This window comes from Lissotriton vulgaris, chromosome 8 (genome assembly GCF_964263255.1).
Source record: "Lissotriton vulgaris chromosome 8, aLisVul1.2, whole genome shotgun sequence".
NCBI lineage: Eukaryota > Metazoa > Chordata > Amphibia > Caudata > Salamandridae > Lissotriton > Lissotriton vulgaris.
Window position 1 is genome coordinate 1,369,939,328 of NC_141696.1, and position 21,955 is coordinate 1,369,961,282.

Here is a 21,955-nt window from a genome sequence, read left to right on the forward strand (position 1 = left end):
TTTTCAATATTGTAACACAGCAGCAGTTCACTAATATTACTGCAAATATTTTCTCTGACCCCCTCCCATTTCTCATATGTACGGTCCAGTTTTTAAAAGAGACTTCTTTGTATGGATGTTGCATGAAACAAACACATTTCTCTACAAAATGTTTGTACAAGCCTCTCACATATCGCGCACAATAAAAATAAAAACGGAAAAACAGTATTTAAAACTCTCTGTTTAAGAATTATTCAAGGTTATCAGGGCAAGCCTCTCTGCAGTACACAGCTGGCTCTATCAGGGGGCTCCTGAAAGGCTGGGGCCCTGGGCTAGAGCCCACTTTGCCCATGCCTTAAAACGTCTCTGCCGCACTCGTGCCACGAACATCTTGGATTCTCTTTCTTTTAAAGCCTTGGGGTTCATCTTCTGGTAGTCTCAAAAGGCACGGGTGTAATGGTCAGATCCTGGGCACCAAAGAAGGATTTTGTGAGGGTCAGTGATAGACATCTGACCTTCAGTCTCCACATGGCTTGAAAACCTGATAACATGACGCAAGAAAACTGCACCAAAAAAGGTTGCATTTTAAGAAGACGTTGAAAAACAACAGATTTCCAGAACAGAGTTGAAGAGCTCCAGAACATGTCAACGGTGCGGAGAAAATGGAACTGATGTCATTACGCTGCTGGGAAGGGAAGTGTGGTGGTGGTGGGGGGGGGGGGGGGGGGAAATATTAGAAAAGGTGAGGAATCTGCAGGTAGATGTATCCATCAGAACACCTGTGCATAGCTTTATCCGAGCCCTTAGGAAGAGGTCTGGAAGGGCTTTATTAAAGGGGATTAGGGGTTCCGGGGAGAATAACCCCAGTTGAAGCACCTCCATCTACATGTTGGCCTTGACTGTGACTGAGGAAAGCTGCAGGTCAAGGACCTCCACTGCCTTCCTCACCATCATGGGGAATGGTGCGCCTTGCTCCACAGCAGGTCCTGCCGGCGAGATCAGGTTAGAACCTGGAGACATATCTAGTCTGCTGTCATCTCCCAGCTTCTCATACCAGTTGTCGTCTTGGTAAGACTGGCCCAGGTTATCGTTTGGGTCAGGGAGCCCACAGCTGTCATCATTACCACTTCCAAAGTCCAGGTCTGCACTGGGTCTGTTAAAGGAGAGAGGCAGTGTACCACACTTGTGGTCCAGCCGGTGCTGGTATCAAGGTTGGATGGGCTGTGTCCCGGTCAGACCGGACAATTGTTTCCACATCGTCGGCTGGCACCTTTGAAGTTGGGAGAGCGTCCGGCAGGCCTGCTCCAACGGGGTCTCTGGATCCACCTCCAGACTGACTCCGGCCTCATAGCAGACAGCCCAGTTGGCATCAGGGCCTGGTCGGCTATTGGTATCCAACAGAGGCACCTCTCGGCACTGTGAGGCCCGTAGGCACGCCAGAGGGAGTCGGAGGCTCATAGATGTAGTGCATGGCAACATAGAACTCCCTATGTTGAGCAAGGTCGCTCTGGCGTCAGGAAATTCAGTAAGGAGTGGTGAGGAACCAGCTCCGCAGGAGGAGTGTGGGAGAGGGGCCTAGAAGCATGAGGGAGAAGACTATTCAAATGGATTATTTCTGTGCTTCTTAGACTTACAATGCCAAAGGCTTTATCTTTGAAGATGACCGATCGCAAAATAGACTCCACATACTGGCCCAAGATCTCCCTCAGGATTGAAGCCAGGAATGATGTGGTGTCTTTTAGTGCCGTGCTGCCAGGAGCCTTCTCTCTCACTTCCGGATTGCCCTCTGGTGCCTTGACCAATAGTTGGCATAGGCCCTGGAGTTGTGGTCTGACCCCAGACACCAAAAACCTATCAAGTGGGGAACAGAAGCAGACATCTGTCTGTGATATTCCCTACAAGGTTTGAAACCTGGAGGTTTGTAAGGGGGCAAGTTCCTAGCACACTGGGAGCAATAGCTCAAAAAAAGTTGACAAAAGGTCAAAAAAGTTGGTCAAAAAGGTACTGTGATAGATTTTCAGATCGGTGTTGTTTGTGATGAAAGAAATGAACTAATATCAGCGCTCTGGGGTGACGCCAATATTGGCACTGCGAACGTCACATCCGCCTTGGATAGATGTACATTGACACCGCCTACCAGTAAGCAAAAGTACTGCTGAAGATTTTCCAGATCCAGGTGAATGCCTGAGGAATATTCTAAGTGGAGGAATCTGCAACTAGATGTCTAGCAGAAAGTGCCCCCTGCAAGGCTTTAATGGGCAAAAGATAAAACAACAAAAAAGACATTGGACGACTTTGCTTGTAAGATTCGTGTCAGGGAGATGGCAGCAAGGATGACATTCACCACTTCAAGCAGCAGGTGACACTCGGTAAGTTGCTGCTGCTTCACACATGTAGGTGTAAACTGCACAGAGGAGGACCGTGCCCTGTTGCGCAGACAGGTGGTCGTCTAAAAATGGTAGCCCAGTTATAGAACAGATACACCTGCCCAGAAGTCTAGGAACCACACTCTCCTGGTCCAATCCATAGCCAAATGGATGAACTGGGGCCAGTCGTTCTTGATCTTACTCTGAGTCCTGGGCAGGAGAGGAAGGGGCAGGAAGGCGTTTAGAAGTCCCATTCCAGCCAGAATGCATTTCCTAACGGGTGTTCTTGCTGGACCTCCAATGCACACAACTTTTGGCATTGCAGCTTCTTGACAGTGATGAAAAGGTCTAGCCACAGTTCTCCCCTCAGCTGTAAGATGTCCTACACATCTCAGGAAGTAGATAACACTTTTGATCCGCCAGACACCATCTACTCAACTCGTCAATTATGGCTCTGAGGGACCATGCAAGTATGTTCATAATCAGGGAAATGCTCTGGCGCTTCAATCAACCCTACACAGAACCTCCTGTCACAAAACCCAACTCCACCTTGTTTTTTGCAATGTGTTGTAAAATGGTGGTGGTGCAGTCCATGAGAACCTGCACCATTCTCCCCTTTACAAATGAGAGAAGGCCTTCAGAGCCAGATGAATGGGCCACAACACCAATTAATTAATGTGGAGCCGAGCTTCTGTTGGAGACCAACGTCCTCTGCTTTCCACCTCCCCAGATGATATCTCCAGCCCAGTAGGGATACAATAGTCACCACAGTCACTCTTGTTCAAGAATGAAGAGGAGCCGGTTATTGGACTTATTTTGCTTGAGCAGCCACCAATGCAGATTGTGAGCCAGCACCTACTCCATCTGGATGACATCCATCAGATATCCTCTACACTGCAGCCATTTAAACTTCAGATTCCACAGAAAAGATTTCATATGCCGCCTGGCATAGCTGACAAGGAGGATGCAGGCTGAGAGGCCAAGAATCTCAGAGCTGCCCTCACCGTGAACCAGGACAGAGTGAAACATTGGGATCATAACCTGAATGTCGTGGACTTGTTGCGGCAGAAGGAAGGCCCAGAACTGCTCTGTGTCCAAAATAGGTCCAATGAATGAAAGCCTATGAGAAGGAGTTAGTACAACTACAGTTTGTTGAAAATTAACTCCAACAATGTCAGGAGGTTCACCGTTGTCTGGAGACAATCTACAACTGCCTATGGAGAGCTGCCTTTAACAGTCAGTTGTCGAGTTAGGGGAAGACTGGTATTCCTGACCTTCAAAGATGGACCGCGACCGCTGCCATCACTTTCGTGAACACCTGTGGGGCGTTGGTGAGGCCGAAAGGGAGCACAGAAATCTGAAAATGCTCCTGGCCTAACTTGAACCACAGGTGACGTCTGTGGGACTGCAGGACAGGTGTATGAAAATAGATGTCCTGCAGGCTGAAGGACCACGTCCAATCACTGAGGTCAAGGGCAGACAGGATCTGGGCTGGCTTGAGCATCAGAATGTTCCTTCCACATAAATGGATTCAGAGGTCGAAAGTCCAAAACAAGCTGCAGATCCCCATCCTTTTTTGGCAAAAACTAACTAATGAGAGTAATAATACTCTCCTCTTTTCAAATCCAGGACCCTTTTGATAGCACCCTTGGATAGCAACGACTGCACATCCTGCATGAGGTGATTTTCTGAAATTCTCTTTGGTATGGGGGGGAATGTTTTGTAGGACAAAAAGAAAAGGTAGGACAGTCATGCAATACCATTTGTGAGACACATCTGTCAGACTTGATGGATCAACACCCAGTCCTCCAGTGGATTGGCTTGCACCACCAGGAGCATACGAAAGCAATTTGGTGTCTGCTGCAGCAGGGGAGTGGAATGGGAGGACTGATGTCCCTGCTGTCCTAAGCACTGCCTGTCAGGTCCATGACCACTGCCTTCTATGGATTGGAGTGCTGCTGTATTGGTTGGCAAGACTTTTCCCAGATCCAGGGAGTCTGCCATGGCTCCACTTTACTTAAAACACCTCAACATAGAATTTGCCTTTCACGAAAAAGGTATGAGCCATCAAAAGACAAATCCTTGAAAGTGGCTTGTTCATCTCCAGGAAACCCTGTGGATCGTATCCATCCTTATCAGGGAAGCACAACACTGGGGCCAACTGCCCTTCCCAGGTAATCATAAGTATCTCCGGCATTGCACATACCATATTTGGCTAGGTCGTGTCCATCATAAATTGTGTGAGCCAGGAGGCCATTGGGTCTTCTGGGACTACTGGCAAGGTCTCATTGGCCAAGTCCCACTAAGCACACAGGTATCAACCCAGTAGACAGTAGTTGGTAGTATTACCCAACTACAAAGCTAGATTGGCTAAGAAAAGCACATGCTTGGCAAACGACGCAATCTTTTTGGACTTCCTATCCAAAACAGCTGTGGTGAATGAATTGGGGTTCACTTTACTAGGTGAAGCTTAAACCACGAGGATCTCTAGAACAAGATGTGTAGTTGTTGTTTATCCACTGAGTTTCCATTTATTAGCATATGCATAACTACACTCATTTGCAATACATAAATAGTTTTATCACGGAGTCAAGTAGTACACATTGACTCAGCAAGAAAACCACTGATGCACATATAAAAAAGTAATCTGACCGAATGTGAAAATAAGAGGCAATACAACAATCCTTTGCAGTTGTGGTCGGGAAGCCACAGGCTTATTTGACTAATGCGTAGAGGCAGGTTTAGATCTCTCCTGTGGATTCAATGGTTCCTAACCTTTCCAGTCAAAAGGAGTAAGGGATAAGGTTCATGTTCACACCATACTACTTGCTGGGAGAAAAGCCACAGATAGGTTGCAAATGAAATACAAAATGTGATCCCAGTTAAATTAAAACTGAAGCTCATGTAAAAATCCAAATTAATAAAACAAGCAGCATACCAAAGTTTTATGTGTACCACTAGGATGTAATAACTATTGTGAAAAAGAAAGGGTAATCCATTTATTACTGCTAATAGAGAATTGCCATTCTGCAAGTATAGTTATTAGATGTCATTAAGTCAGCATCTGCTAGCAAAATCCGTGCAGGCTCGTTAGCACATCTAACCTTTGAAAAATGTGAATTTTGCAAGCCTGATGTAAATGGTCAATTTAAAAATAACCCAAAAAAGAGAACTTACAGATACAAAATGTACAGTACAGCCTGTGATCCGCACTCCAGATTCTAGTACCAGTCTATGAGCATGTGCTCCTTTGAAAGAGGGCAATAAAGATGGGTGAACATTTAGAATTTTTCCTGTAAGACAATTAAAAAAAATAATTAATAAAATGATGTGACATTATAAACCTTCAACTCACAGATACATACTTTTCTATTATTATGTTAAAAGCATTAAGAAACAGTCTGGAACCTGAACTACAGGGCAATTGAACTAAAAGTCCCATATGAAAGTCTGAGTCGCAGTTTAGGCCCTGATCCATGCGAAATGTAATGGATGAGCAATTGAGTGTGCAGGTGGCCGTTCAGAGGGATCAAGGGGCCAGGAGATAAAATAAAAGTGCTGAAGACAGACATGCAGGCATGATCACGCTAAACTCTACTACTCTATTCCTAAACGGTTATCAAAAACCAGAATAGATTTTTGTGTAGCACTCACTATGAACAGAGCAGTCTCTTATGGCTGGAAATGGGGGTACATAAATACTGTAGTGTGCTTCAAGCATGCAGGGTGAAATTAGAGGTTAGTGAGGCACAAGTTACTGATGAGAATTACGTTGCCACATTCCACAAGCATTTTGAGTGGTGATACAAATAGGTACATTTCGAGTGCTAGGTCAAACATGCCACTCAACTGTGGAAGATGACATCCCAAAAAATATTTAAATATTGTCATGGGATAAAACTGTGGGATGAAATTTAAAAAAGTAAATAGCAACAAACGTCTATAAGAAACCATCACCACGCTCTGGGTGAGCAAGTGAGTTTGCGAGCTTTAAGTCTACAAAGATATTTAGAACATTTTGCTATCGAGAAGTTGGGGGTCTGAAAGCATTACTTTTTCTCTCACTTAAATGCTAGGTATTGCATATTTGGTTATCACACAAGTGGGTGTTACCATCCCCTAGCCACTCCCAAAACACTATGTTGCCTTGCACAGGGCCTATGCACTTACATTATGAAAAGCCCAAAATAAGATCCTCTAGAGGGGGAAAAAGCAGCTGGGGTCCCCACTACAGAAAATGTGATTAATTATAAGGCAAGTTACACAAAAAAATCTTTTGTGCAGGACGACAGTGCAGCTGCTGGTTATAACCAGAGATAATCAAAAGGTTTTCACGCCAAGACGGATCCTGACTGACATTTTGAATATAAATAGACTGGAGACGAGCAACTACGTTTTCAGGGAGTCCCAAATAAAATGAATTGTCACATTCTATTCTGGGATGTGCAAATGCATAAATGGCTTTCATCCTATGAAAAAATGGGAAGAGGGTGCTAAAATCAATCTTTTGACGTGGCAGACCAGTTATTATTCAGGGATGAGTTTAAAAAAAAGTTTTAACAACTTTACTGGGGTTCAACATCCTAAAGAAATGCGCTAGTCCAGTACAGAAATCCACACCCTCAATCAATTAGCTCATCCGACTGAGAAAATGCCACATTTCCATTTTGGATTACAGAATATGGCAACAATGCTAAATTATTTTTTTACCTGCGAACATGTGTGACATCCACACATTTTAAAATATTACGTTTTTCAGTCTGTATATTACAATTCCACTTCCCAAAACTTTTTTAAAGGAGGATACACTCAGCTGATGCAACCGCACTGGAATAGTAAGACTTATTTGCATATGTTATAATCAAAACAAAACCTCATCTTCTGAATATCTGTTTCCTAACTTCTAACAAATATGTGTTTTCATTTTGAAGGTAAACAACATTTTGGACAACATTTACTTTGCATTTAAATAATTCAGATGCTCACCTGTCCACTTTTTGACGAAAGGACCAGACAATATTCTCATGAATCCTGCAAGACAAATCAACTCAATCGAAAATTCTTCAAGCACTTTGTCGACAGCATTGTCGAACTCTGTGCGATTTCCATACAGTTTGTGGTCGATCACCTGTATATAATTCAGGAACACAATGTTAAAACAAAATAACAACAAAATTATATATTTACATTAATGTTCTTTATTTTTCAATTAAACTAAGTCAGCCAGGAGTCGACTCCGTTTTGAATGACAACTAAGACATGGGTTTCAGTGTGAGCAACTAACAACTGTATAATTTCAAAATACACACCAAAATAAAATGGAAGTTTATTCGTAATGCCTGTGTTGTATACGAGTTAATTATTTTGTTCAAAGTATCATCCTTCCTGTTACATCGAAAAAGATTCACATAATGGCGAACAGAAAATACATCATAAAATAGAGAACATGATACCCAAACGATCCCCTCCCACTGAAGAGTGCCAACATCAAAGACATACACATCATACCCCCAAGATCTTCATATAAATGATCGTTCAACTGATTCAAGTAAACCATGTGCAAATTGTGCAGAGCACATCAGAGACATGTGTACTGCATCCAATCAGTCAAATCCTAATTAGGCCTGGGAAGAGTTCGCAGGATTTCGCTACACAGAACACAGCGAACTGACAAAAAAACTCCATCAAGCTATGCAGAGTTCTGCGAGCGGCGGAGTGCGTTACCTTGTACCGGTTGCACTGATATTTAGCACTGGGTGTTTGTCCCGTGCTGTAAAATCAGCACAAACTGCATCATGCGCAGCGCAAGAGGGCGCTGCTTCTTTCTGCCACTTGAGAAGAAGTTCTACTCGAGCGGCAGTGCCCATCCGCGTAGAGAAATCTCCTGGGAAGTGGACTAGCATTGGATTTTCCTTGCTTGCAAACTTACTGTTGGCAAGTGCAAGCGAGGAAAAAAACTCCACTCCGCGAGTTTTTCGGAACCCCACCAGCTCCGTGTAGCGTGAAAAACTCTGAACGGAATGGAGTTCACTGCTCAGGCCTAATCCTAATCTCTTAAACTGACACTTTGATGGTCATATCTTCAACATACAAGTCGATATCTAACATAGAGAATGTTTCTCTTCCTTCGGATCAACTTTCAAGCAAACATAATGCAAATCAACACAATTTGCATTTCAAACTTCCAATGTTTCCAGCTATAACGTAATGGTATGAATGGAAAATAAAAGACTGGCAAAGTATGACCAAAACTGAAACGGAAGAACAGAACATTACTGTGCCAAAACATGTTTAATACTGCATGGGCCAATTCCAGTATATGGTATCTTGACTAGTATCAGTTTTGAAAATCTGCTCAGATGGTCAAAAGATGCACATTTATTTGTCCTCAAACTTAAGCTTTCTTAGAAGCATAGCTGCTACAACAGTTTATATATTCTCAAGATATTGCTACTTTAATGAGTTATTACTTGGAAAGGAATCCCATCCTCCCCAACTATAAGTTCACAATCTTGTCAGGCCCAACATAAAATTTCAATAAATATACCTGGACTCAACCCCTGATAGCTACTCCACAGACCAGACAGGCCTAACTTAAGGAAAAGCGTGTAAAGTATGTAGCAGAACTAAAACAATTTAAAATGTCAAAACACAAAACTATAAAAGTTTCCAAATTTCAAAAATGAGAAAAGAAATATAAAGAAAAATTACACAAAACTACCAACATCCAATAAGGAGAACTGGGTAGATTTTTTTAAAGTTATAGGGGTAAAAGTCGAAAGAAAAAAGTAAAGCACCAATAGGAAGCCAGCGTTTCTGTCGTTGACTGCAACCTAAGTGCAATTTCATACAGACAGCGATAGAGCAGAGGTCAGATACACCAGGCAGGCTGACCAAGTCAAAGATTTTACCTTCTGACTTATGGAGTGATTTAGAGTTTGGCAGATGGGTTACTCTTTCACAAACGTGAAGGCTATCCTGTCTGCCGTATTACAAGTGCATTATATCCTATTTTATTTGTAATATGGCTGACATGATATCCATAATGTTTGTGATGGAGTAGCCTGTCTGCCAAACTCAAAATCTGGCACTCGGTCTCTCAAACGGAAGTCAAAATCCTCCAGCGTGGTAGGGTTAAAGGCTGTATCTGACAAAGTCGTCTTGAAGTTAGATATCCATGGGACGGTGCCCCAAGGTAGCCATTGGTTTTGGCAGAAAAGCTTAGGAAGGTAAAGCTCAAATTTTGTGGCAGATGAAGTCCTCTTGTCGGGTGGAAACTTTTCATAACTTCACCCAGTCTAGAATTGCTACCTTTGAACTTAGTTTTTTTGTTAGGTCGAAATCCTCTAGTGGGGAAAGCCTGGAAGGTGTATCGGATGAACTCCCCTCAAAATCAGACAATTTTGCTACAAGGTCCTGCTAAAGTTTCAGAGCATGTGAAACTCCAAATATTTAAGTTTCAACTTTGCAAATATTCTGAAGCATGTCCTCTTAGTTTGTGTTGGGTTCTGTATACCTCTAAGTGTTTGTGTTTATCTTTGAATGTTAGCACATGCCACCATGACTTGTGTTCTATACTGGAATGGTGGCATGTGGAATGTTCGGAAGGGCAGTTCTACTTTGCTGTTACTCTGAATGGTCGCTTCCTTTGGAGATCTCTTATACAAAAATAAAGAGATTGAACTTACCTGATGTAACCTCAATTCACTGGCGACGATTAGTTTCGGACCCTGGACCAACAGAGAACACTTTCCACTGGAAAGGAGACTTTTGCTGCATCCTGTTCATTGTCTCTGTTCCGGACAGCCATCCTGTTCCCATTTGCACCTGGAGCATTACACTTTGCAGTTCGAGTTGGTCCCCCGTAGGATTTTCAATTTGTATCCTTCTGGCAAGTTTTTCAATATGGACAGTTGCCACAGTTTCCTCGCGCTGCTCTCGAGCTGCTCAGCGTGAGGCTGCACGAGTTTCTTTCCTGTGTGACTTAGCCCCGCCATTCCGCAACAAGAGGTCTATACCTTCAATGGGTCCCTTGTTGACTGGCATCCTCGTTACTGCCTGGAGCAGCGTTTTTCGTCTCTTGGAAACGTCACACGCTTCCTCGCGCACCGATTCTCATCAAAACATTGGAAGCATTCTCCGTTGCCTGGCATCTTCATGCGTTGCCTCACATTGTTTGCGTTTCATTTAGAAGGCTTTTTGGTTTCCCGGCAACAGACTGGAGCTGTAGACTGCAACATTTGCTTTCTAGACATCTCGTTTCTCCTACCTTACGTAGAATCAACTGTACACTCATCCAGTTGCAATCTGCTCTTCGCACATCACGGTGATGCGCACAACCTTTTATAACTAACTACTACATGCCTATTGCAAATTTGCAACATGTTTTTCAAGCAACATAGTGAATTCCTTTCTCCATCAGCTGATTGCACATCACGGTGATGTGCACACCAATCCTTGCCTGACATTTACTTTCAAATTACATTTGCGCACACCCTTCGGCATGAACACTATTCTGTGGATTTTCTCTTCCCTACGCACTACATCACGTGCGTGACATCAATTCTTTTGTTCTCTCACAGAAGTGCGTCATTCTTCCCATTTTTTAATTCTGTGTCTACCAAATTGTTATAATGCAGCAATCTGTACTCCCTCCATCCCTTTTTTTCTCCTCTTTAGGAAATCCTCCGGTTGATTGGGAATTGTGGCTAGAAGGTTTTGAGGCTTATCTAGAAGCCATTGAAGCAGAAGTTTTTACACAAGAGAAGAAATTAGCATCACTGCGTCACTCTTTGCTTACAGAAGGAAGGAAAGTTTTAAAACATTTACCTCCTGCAGAAGTCATGGGTGAGGGTGATGCCATCGATGAATATGCTTCTGCCATAAAGATGTTGGATTCCAGGTTTAAGTAAAAGTGTAACATCATTATGGAAAGGCATACGTTTTTTATGAGAAAATAATTTTCTGGTGAACCCGTTGAGGCTTTCAAAGTGATTTAAGAGTTAGCATCCACTTGCGATTACAAAACTTTCCATGATGAAATGTTGAGAGATCAGTTAGTTGAGAAAACCAACAGTAAAAAGATTCAAGAGAAAGTATTAACAACACAAGATTTAACCTTAGATAAAGCAATTGCATTTAGCTAAGAATATAGAATCCACAGCAATGTACATGGATCAAATGGCTTTGGAAACCAAGGTCATGCTCTTACTTTTGACAAGGTTTCTAACAAGAAAGAAATTAAGTATGACAAACAACGTAAACCACTTGAATCTTACAGGTGTGGTAGCAGGAGTCATTTAGGAAATGCTCCTTTTTGTCATGCTTTTGATCAATATTGCGCTAAATGCAAAGAGAAAAGCCACTTTTCTAAGTTTTGCAAATCTAGACCTGCTAATACCAACATCAAATCTTCAACTAAAAAAGTATTTTCTATTGATACCAATTCCGAGTTAGATCCTGATTCAGATAGTGAGGATGGTAATGAAATTATGATGTTATCTAATGCTGACAAATCTCTTATCAGAGTACCAGAATGCTTTGTGTGCTCCTCATAATTCCACTTTTCCTGTCAATGTTCCACAAGTACTTAAACTTCAAAGGTAAAGCAACCCTACTGTCAGGTTGGGGTAAATGGTAATTATATTTCCATGATGGCTCACTCTGGTTCCTTTTTCGCTTTAATTGGTCCTGAGGAGTGGAGTAAGTAAACCAATATTCCTTTGAGGAAATCCCTAGTGAAACCTGTAGGCGGTTAAAGAATTTGATTGCTCCTTAACATTCAAGGAGCACTCAACTCTGGCTACAATCTATGTTGCAGAAGATGGATCTTCACTTCGTGGGTGGTTGGAACAAAAAAATGTAGGTATCATTTCGGATCCCAATAGTATTTAACAGGTTCTCCTTAAAGATGACTTTAAACCTGTTTTCAGTGAAGATGCACATGATTGGAAAGTATCTTTTCCATGCGTTTTCAGTGAAGTTCTTGGTAAAATAAAAGGTTTTTCCTATCCGGTCATTCTAAAGCAGGGTGTTCAACCTGTAGTGCACAAGCCCAGAATAGTACCCTTAGCTATGAGGAAAGAATTACCTCAAGAGCTCGAATCTCTTTGCAATCAGGACATCATTGAGCCCATGGAAAGATCAGAATGACTTTCTCCCGTAGTTTTAGCCACAAAACCCAATGGGGCCCTAAAAATGTGCATAGATTTGAGAGACCTAAATGACAGGATATGGGTGGACAGACATCCCCTACACAACATCACAGAAATGTTGAGTACCCTTAAGGACGCAAAAGTATTTACTTCTTTAGCTATGTCATCTGCGTACCACCAAATCACACAAGAAAGTGTCGCCATCTCACGTCCTTTGCCACGCCGTCTGGCACCTACAGGTTCAAAAGGATGCCTTTCGGTTTGGCGTCAGCGTCGGCTGTATTTCAAAGAGTAATGAAGTCATGTTTCCCAATGTACCAAATGTTTTCAGGATGACATATCAGTGTATGGTAAAGAGATGGATTCTCACGACAAGACTTTAGCTATAGTATTATCGATTCTAACTGACAGAGGTGCAACTTTAAAAGCAGAAAAATGTAAATTTGCTGTTAAAGAGGTGAACTAATTGGGTTGCAAGTTATCTGCCAAAGGGGTTGAACCTAAGGAAGAGTTGGTCACTGCCATAAAAGGTTTCCCCACCCCACAAACAAAGACCAACTTCGATAATTTTTTGGCATGTTAGAATTGTATGCCAGGTTTATCCCTTACTGCAGTGGCAAAACACATAACAGTAGATTACTCATGAAGAAAAACCAACATTTTTATGGTCATCTGAACTAGATGGAATTTCAGTCCATAAAATTAGACTCGAGTAATGCTATCCCTTTACAGGCTTTTGACACACGTGACCAATCCATTGTGGTCACAGATGCTAGCCAGTACGGTTTAGGTGTTGTTCTTCTACAAAAAAGAGAAGGGAAAGCGGAGTTTGTGGCTTTTGCCTCACGTACCTTAAGAGTTGCTGAGTCCACTTACTCAGTTATGGAGCGTGAAGCTTTAGCTTGTTGGTGGGGCATCAACTACTTCAGACAATACTTGTGGGGTTCTGAGTTTAGCTGTTGCATGGACCACAAGCCACTGGTTAATTTGTTCACAACTAATGGCAATAGTAATGCCACTCCCGCATTGCCAAGTGGCATTACAGGTTGATGGAATTCCACTTAGGGTTTATTACCGGTGTTAAGAACATTTTTGCTGACTGTTTGTCCAGACTGCCTCTTGTAAATGAACAATCAGGTGAGCAAGGGGAGAAGGAATTTTGTATTGTGGCTTCTTTAATGGATTCTAGATTTAATTGCATCTCGGAAGAATGGAAGTTTGCCATTCAGCAGAATGCATTAATGCAAGAGGTGATTGGCATGTTAGGTAAGGGTTGGATGTCCAAGCACAAGTAAGTAAGTTAATTTAAACACGTTTTTCCTGAATGGACCGCTCTGTTGAGCATTTTGTAAGAGACTATATTCCATGTGCCACTAGCGATAAGACCCAAATCACTTTTCCCAGTCCAATCAAAGCCATTCCAATTCTTGACAAACCTTGGGTCAAATTAGCTTTAGATATCAATGTGCCCAAGTTTGTATTGGATGAAAAGAGCAGGTAAGGTTTGGTGGTGGTAGATTATGGATCCAGGTGGCCTGAGGAGGAAATTTGTGAGGTCTGCAACCACTAATGAAGTAGTTAGTTTCCTCCAATCGTTGATTTTGAGGACAGGTGCTCCTATCGAGCTTGTCACGGATAATGGAGTGCAGCTCGCATCCAAGGAGTTTCAAGAGTTTTTGTGTCATTGGGGCACCCAACACATCATCACTTCCTTAGATCACCCCTACAGCATTGGGTTAAGGTGAGACTTCTTGGTTTCCTTGCCGAAGGTCATTCCAAGTTTTCTTGTCCTATGCAAATCATTTCTCTGAGAAATAGATCCGTTAAACTAAGTGATGGAGAATGGTGGAATATGGAAAGATTATCTAAACAGAGTTTTACTGGCGACCCTAGCATTGATTTCACTTCTCAGAGTGTTCCCAGTTCCATTCATGGTGAACCTAGTTCTAGTGTTCCTGTAAGAGAACGGAAACCACCTACTTGGTTTAAGGATTATTTTCAAATCTTGATGTGTTCACTGCACGTTTGTTTTTTCAACATTATTCCTGATGTTTTATATTTATTCTTGTTTGGTTGCTTTGTTTTCATGAGCATCTATCGCCAATCATTTTGTTTTTCTCTTTATGTTTATGGGGGGCAAATGTATTGCGTTCTGTATACCTCTAAGTGTTTATGTATATCTTTGAATGTTAGCACATGCCACCATGACTTGTGTCCTATACTGGAATGGCGGCATGTGAAATGGTGAAAGATCCTTGACCTAGCAGAGCAAGCAAAGATCTCAGGGTTATTAATTTCTACTGATACCTTGGGTATGAGCGGAGGGGCAGTAGAAGGGATGCAGCAGCCCTTCTGCTTTCTCAGGAATGCATATTGTGGTAAAATCACCAAGAGGAGATGGTTGCTACTCATTAAATTGGACCCTAAACTGGGTAACCTGGCTATCACCACTGCAGTAAGGCAGCTTTTTTTGGAAGCTATTTATGAAAGAATTAAGCAAATTTGTGAGAACAGTTAGGTCCTTAGACAAGGAAAAATAATCCAGTACAGGATTTTCGACCAGAGGATGTCATGAAGGCTGGATGAGGCCCGGGGTGCTCCTCTGCCTGTCTGTCCATAGTTTCCAAAAGAACCAGGTTCCAGAAAAGGCCCGTCGCCTCATGATTCTAAAGTGTCCAAACCTACAAAGGATTTAAGAACCCAAATGAAGGCAGCTTTATACCTCAAATACCAGGTTTAAATATAACATAACTTAAAATGTGTCTTTGAAAAGCACAAGTTTGCCCTGCGGTGTCAAATAACATAGGTTTATTGTTACCCCAATTCTTTGGTTGGACTAGTTAAGTCGAACTGGAAATTCAAATGCCATTGCAATCATTTATCTCCAAACATCAGCTTATGTCTTCTAAAATCAAACACATTTTCATCTCTAATACACTCTTCAGTTTTGGCACACACCTAATAAATCAACCAAGAAACAGCTACAAATTTAGTTGGATGGGTCATACACAGCAGAACTACTTACAGGTCACTGGAGAACTACCAGTAGCTCACTCGCTATCCGTTGAATCCTGATTTAGACTATATCCTTTTCACTGTGCAGTATCAAAGAGTTCGATGAGGCACTCAAATCAAATAACAGAGCTTAATCATAAATGCAAACAATTGGACCTCTCACTGGATCTATCCATGCTATACCTAGGATTTGTTTCTGGCTCGAAGGTGTCAATGTAGTAGCTTCAACATCAGAAAATCAGGATTCTCAAGTGAGTGTTGTGAAAAGTTAATGCGAAGGACAGGATTTTGTTCCAACAGTTAGTCTGTTGGACTCATCGATTCATGTTTTTGTTCTAGGGTCTCTTCATTACAAGGCTTTTCAGTCACTGAAGGGATCTTATCTTCGGAAAGGCATAATTTACTCAAAATGTTTCCAAATTGATAAATGGATGGAGCTGTAATGGTGGTTGGAATGGTGCCTGGAACATTTGGAGGCCTTGCAGGGCAAGGCTTTATCGGGCCCCAGACTTGTTTATCTAGTCGAATGCCAGCCATCTCGGGTAGGGTACTCACTCTGGAGGAATGACAGAAGGAGAAAGATTGTCAGAAAGCAACCTGAACCTATAAACCAATTATCTGGAGGTCTTGGTGGGCTCTACTGCATTAGAAGCCTCACCAAGGATGTCAGCTCAGCCCTCCTGGACATTACATATATGGTATGATACACCAGTCAACCAGGAAAAGTGAATTCTAGGACACAGGCAGAAATGGCCAAAGACTTGGCTTTTCTTCCTAGACAAGATAATCTTGGATAATGCAAACAAGCAAGGAGAACTGGACTGAGGATTTGGATTTGTGCTTTGTAACAGACTGCAGAGACTGGAATAAGAATGCCCATGTGTTTCAGAATCCATTCAAATTCAAATGCTGGAGTTGGTAGCTACAACAGGCCCAATGATGGGGATTGACCGATATCTGGCGTACAATATATCCAACACACAAGGAATACTCATATTACTCTCCAGTGCACAACCTACATACCCGACTAGCTAGATTTGTTTGCTCTAACTCCGTAACGACCAAGTGTATCTCCTCAGACTATCTCGCTAAAACATTTTCGGACCATAGGCCGCAGACACTTGACCTACATTGGGGAAAGATACCCTCACCAGTCCCTACCTGGAGACTCCACCCCCCCTACTTGAGGATGGCCCGTTTCGCACACATCTCTCTGACACATTGACTGATTACTTCAATGAGAACTGGGACTCTACGTCTTCGAACTTGATAGTGTGGGATGCAATGAAGGCTGTGGTGCGGGGGGCCGCTATCGGCCGATTAGTGGGAGCCAGACAGGAACTCCATGGTAAACTTTGTGACGTGGAGAATAGATTGAAAGAACTTGAGACCGCGGTAGGACTGGACCCTGAACGTAAAGACGACCTACAACTATGTAACATTGAACACGCAGAACTCGTGGGAACCTTAAGGGTGATGGACTATGGGAGCTATCTGAGACGCCAAAAGGCGGAAGCGGATAGATCCGGTGCCTTGCTAGCTCGTCTGATCAGAGACGCCCCTGAGAGCCCTACGATAACGAGCATCCGAGATGCAACAGGCGAATTGGTGCATACACAACTAGAAATCAACACTGTGTTTAAGACCCACTTAGAAAAACTCTGTGCTCCCCACTCTGCAACTAACAGGGAGGACATGATGGACTTCCTGAGAGAACTAACAATCCCAGCCCTAACCCGAGAAGTCAAGGCGACCCTAGCCGGACCCATAACACAGCAAGAAATCAAAGTGGCTATCCACACACTTAACCGGGGTAAGACCCCGGGTATGGATGGACTGCCTGGGGAGTTTTATCAAACGTACTCTGACATTCTGGCGCCCGTACTGGAGAAAATATATAAAATTGTTTACGAGGCTGGCCACCTACCTGCCACGACTATGCAGGCTTTGGTGATATCTATTCCGAAACCCGGCTGGGACACCCCGGACGTGAACAATTATAGGCCCCTCCCTATGCTCTCCACGGAGTATAAAATCCTCAGTAAAGCTATCGCCCTGCGAATACAAAACCATCTCCCTGGCCTGATTCACACTGATCAGTGTGGCTTTCTCCCAGAGAGGAGCACCTCCCAAAATTCGAGACGACTCCATGCCCTAATGACAACTACCCCCCAGGATCTGCCACATGCTGGCTGCATAGCCCTGGATCTCCGTCAAGCATTTGATTCCCTGACGTGGGATTTTATGTTCGAAGTCCTAAGCCGCTTCGGCTTTCCAGATGCCCTCAAAGTGGATTCGCCTGCTATATGCGAGCCCGACAGCTCGGGCACGCACTGGAAGATATACCTCGGACAGTTATGGCGTATAGAGGGGCACCCGACAGGGCTGCCCGCTGTCACCGTTGCTGTTCGTGCTGACGCTAGAACCCTTGGCAATTGCGCGCCGAACTAGAGCTGCGGAGATGGGCATACCAGTTGGAGATACCAATAACTTGGTCTCTATATATGCCGACGACATCTTGGTGTTCCTCCGGAACCTATGTGGGGACCACTCGCACCTGGCGACTATTTTCGAACGATTCGAGGTTATATCTGGCTTGGCCATAAACCCGGGGAAATCTCTGGGCTTCTTTTTCCGGGACAGACAGCAGCCTTCTCATATACAATTTGGTGCCTATGAGATCCAGGTGGCACAGACCACGTTTAAATATCTTGGGATAAATGTATACCGGAACTCGGAAGACCAGATTGAGGGTAACGTTCAGAGAGCGATCAATGGCCTCCGAGGTAGTGTAAATTTCTGGACATCCCTACCCCTATCTGTAATGGGACGGGTGGCGGTCTCGAAGATGGTCATGCTCCCCCGGATACTGTACTATTTTGTAAACCTGCCGGTGCTGCTTCGACAGCAAATTTTTACCACGCTGAATACAATATTGATCAACCTCGTTTGGGGTTCGGGAAGAAGGAGAGTAAGCCTTAAGAAATTGCAACTGAACACCAGACAGGGAGGCCTAGGCGTACCGGACCTACGGAGCTACTACTATGCAAGCCAACTCCAATGGTTGACATGATGGGTTGCGGGTAGAGACCTGCATGAGATCGCTTTCACAGCAGACAAATTGGCGCATGGGGATCTCCACTCCCTCCTCCTACCCACTGCCAGAATCCCCAGGGACTGCCAACCCCTTCTGCACGTGGCTCTGAACTGCTGGAGAAAGGCACTTAAGTACACAGCAGGGACCATTCCCTATGCGGACAACATTCCTCTCCTGGGACTCCCATGCCCCACAAGGAAACCTGACACAATACAGACTGCGTTCCTGGACAGAAGCCGGGGTAGACAGAGTGGGGGACTTGCTCGGAGACGATACTTTACTGGACCATGCCTCATTCGCACAATTCACAGGGGCCCCACCACGATTATACTTTTACATTCCTCGGTATCACACTACATAAGACATGTATGGGCCCCACAACGCACCAAACCAGACCAACATGAATTAGTACATCTCCTGCACTACATGGGAACAGGTGGACACCTGGTGAGATGGCTCTATGTGGGTATTAGGGAACATGTAGAGTCGCCCCTTACCACACTCAGAGAGATTTGGACTATGGACGAAGGGGAGTCCATAACAGACGGGGAATGGAAGGTCATCCTAGGCCATCATAGGAGAGTGTCTAGAAAAGTTCCAATTCATACAGGCCATGATCTTCCATAGAGCATATCTTACACCCCAGAGGCTCCATAGGATGTTCCCTGCCACTCCCCACTGCTGCCCGAGATGTCAAGAGGATGAGGCACACATCCTCCATATGCTATGGGCATGCCCGAAATACGCAATTACTGGGCGACGATCAGAAACACATTACACACCGTCACAACACTGCAGATCCCTGAGGGGGCACTACCCTGCCTGATAGGGCACAGGAAGAGATCCAAAACATGTAAGGCGCAGCTGAAATTTATGGACTTGGCGCTCTTACTGGCACTCAGAGAACTTACTATGAGATGAAAATCGCCCAGATCCAGGAATATGGCGGTCTGACTAATTGAAATGGGGCAAGGCAGAATCTGCGGCGCTGAGTGGGGAGGAGGAAAGGGGTCTTCGAAAGTACCCTATAGAGCAGGAATGGGACCAAATGCTGACAGAAGTAGGGGAGGTAGACCTAGAAGTGTCGCAAAACCCAGCGGAATGATTACACAGACACAACAGCAGACTGGCAGAATACTCGGTGCGGTCAAAAGAGGTGTTGGATAGCCGAGCCTAAGGCCTATAACACTCTCTGGGAAGGCAGAAGCCTACAGGGCTGAAATGTAGAGTGCATGTAAGAGAATGACCAGGAGACGGGGGGCGGGTGGACAGGGAGGGATGGGTAGTTGGGGTTTAGCAGAGATTATATAAGTCACATATATGACAATTGAACAATGTAACAGAGATATCTGGAGAATTGTAAGACGCAATGAAAGTTACTTTGAAAGACATGCTATCAAAAGTTAATGTTAAAGAAAAAGGAAAAGACTGATACAATGTGGAATGATTGAATGTACTGTGAAATAACTGCTACAGTCACGAATAAAGAGTTTAAAAAAAAAAAACAGGCCCAATGAAATGTGCTCTTGCTACAAGATAAGAACGCACACCTCCCAAGATGTACTGCAGCCAGATCAACAGGACACTTACACATTGCTGATTATTTTTCCATGTTAAATCCAAATACATTTTAAACCAAATGTTTTGCCTGCCAGGTTGACATTCAGCTTAGAAGGCACGGAGAGGATGACTGCCGGGATTTGTTCTTAGTGGAAAACGTTAGAATGTTAGAACAGTTTAGGACTGCAGGCAACAAGGGTAGCCAGGGAGAAGAACAGTTTCACTGCCAACAGCTGGGTCACTGGATAATGCATCCCTCAATATGTGTCACGTGCCACAGACACTAGAGACAGTATACCCTTAGAAACATCAACAGCTACTTTATATAAACAAAATGTTAAGTGGCCTACATATTCAAACTCCTTGACAAACCTCCTGCTGCGCCAGGGTGGAAGTATAGGCAAAGATGGAAAAGTACTCTGGAGAAACCAATCCAGCTCACTGTGTGGGAAGACATAGACTGTACCCAGGCAGGGCAACATTAAGAATCTGCATTTAAAGTCATGTCAGGTGATACTGAATTCCGGACCGGATCAGAAATCTGTTTTCAAATACACCTGTGCAATGTAGGGTGTAGTGTGGAGAGCAGGGCAAACCAACACATAGGAACACGTGGAAGGCCAGCTGTAAGTTGTGCATTTTTGGGAAATAGGAGCATACTACCATAAGAAATTAGTGAGGAATTTATGCCCCAGTAGATCTGGAGTTACCACTATTTGTCTTTAAACCGACAGTTATATGAACTGGACAAAATAAGCTGAAAACTAACTTATCAGTTGTTTATCTCCGACAGACCCTAGAGGAAGATTACTTACCATTCAAAGGAAACATGGACCTTTTTACAGTAGAGGCTGTTGCGAAGTGACTGAGAGACTCGCACTGACTGCAGCAATGAATCTGTACCTGAATAGCTATCTTTGCTTTCCAATATAGTCAGAGACAGCAGGGATTTAGAACGTCCTTCATGTTTGAGGACCTTGAAAATTTTCACCTGACTATGTGACAAACTGTTAAGACAGACACTGGTTGCAGAATGGTAGAATAATCCTTTATTGCCGAGGAGCGCACAAAGGCACCCGCAGTCCCTTAGGTGTCTTCCTTACAACTGCCCTAACATTCACCATTCACATATAAACATTCTAGGAATGCTTGATGATCAAGCATTCCTTGTAACTAAGCAACACACAACACATCCCGGCCTTAATAGAATAGCTAAAAAAAAAAACACAAGGCAAAGAAAATAAACACAAAATAATTAATAATATTAAAAATAAAAATTCAACATGTTTGATGGAACAGCATAATGAAATGCACAATATATATTGCCACATAATACAGAAGAGGTCATGAGTTGTTTACAATGAAATCTTTCAGCCAACCCGGAGCCTTCCTTTCCCTTACAATTTTTTGAGAAACACTCTGATTATCAGTATCATTAACCACTTCCGTAGTAAGTGGTACATTGGCAGTAGCAGGAACTGGCTGGCTTAAGCCATCAGTAGTGGGAACGATGGGAATAGACTGACTTACCAAAGAAGCAGGTTGACTTGAATTATCCTTATCCAACCAGTCAAAACAGTGACTTGCTACACCATTATCATTCATGTTGTCAGACAGCCACTCTCCTTAAATTCCAAGCTTTTCCACTTTTGAGTCTTACAGAATTTTGTGAAACTTCCACCACCTCCTCAGGTTAAAAAAAACAACTATCACACTTACAAACGAATCCAGGTTTCTTAACACATACCCAATTTCCCACAGCAATCTGTTGGGTTTTGACACCA

General features: G+C 43.4%; 1 protein-coding gene across 2 annotated transcripts in view; it reads right to left on the reverse strand.

The window, feature by feature from the left end:
* LOC147698759 (trifunctional purine biosynthetic protein adenosine-3-like) overlaps window positions 1–21,955 on the reverse strand; it is a 277,831-nt gene that overhangs the window by 6,359 nt on the left and 249,517 nt on the right. For both annotated transcript variants that reach the window (XM_086935334.1, XM_086935335.1), the window contains exons 20-21: window positions 7,332–7,473; window positions 5,523–5,638 (exon numbers count right to left, since the gene is read on the reverse strand). In XM_086935334.1, coding sequence (XP_086791460.1) covers window positions 5,523–5,638; window positions 7,332–7,473 — 258 coding nt within the window. The remainder of the gene's footprint in view (window positions 1–5,522; window positions 5,639–7,331; window positions 7,474–21,955) is intronic.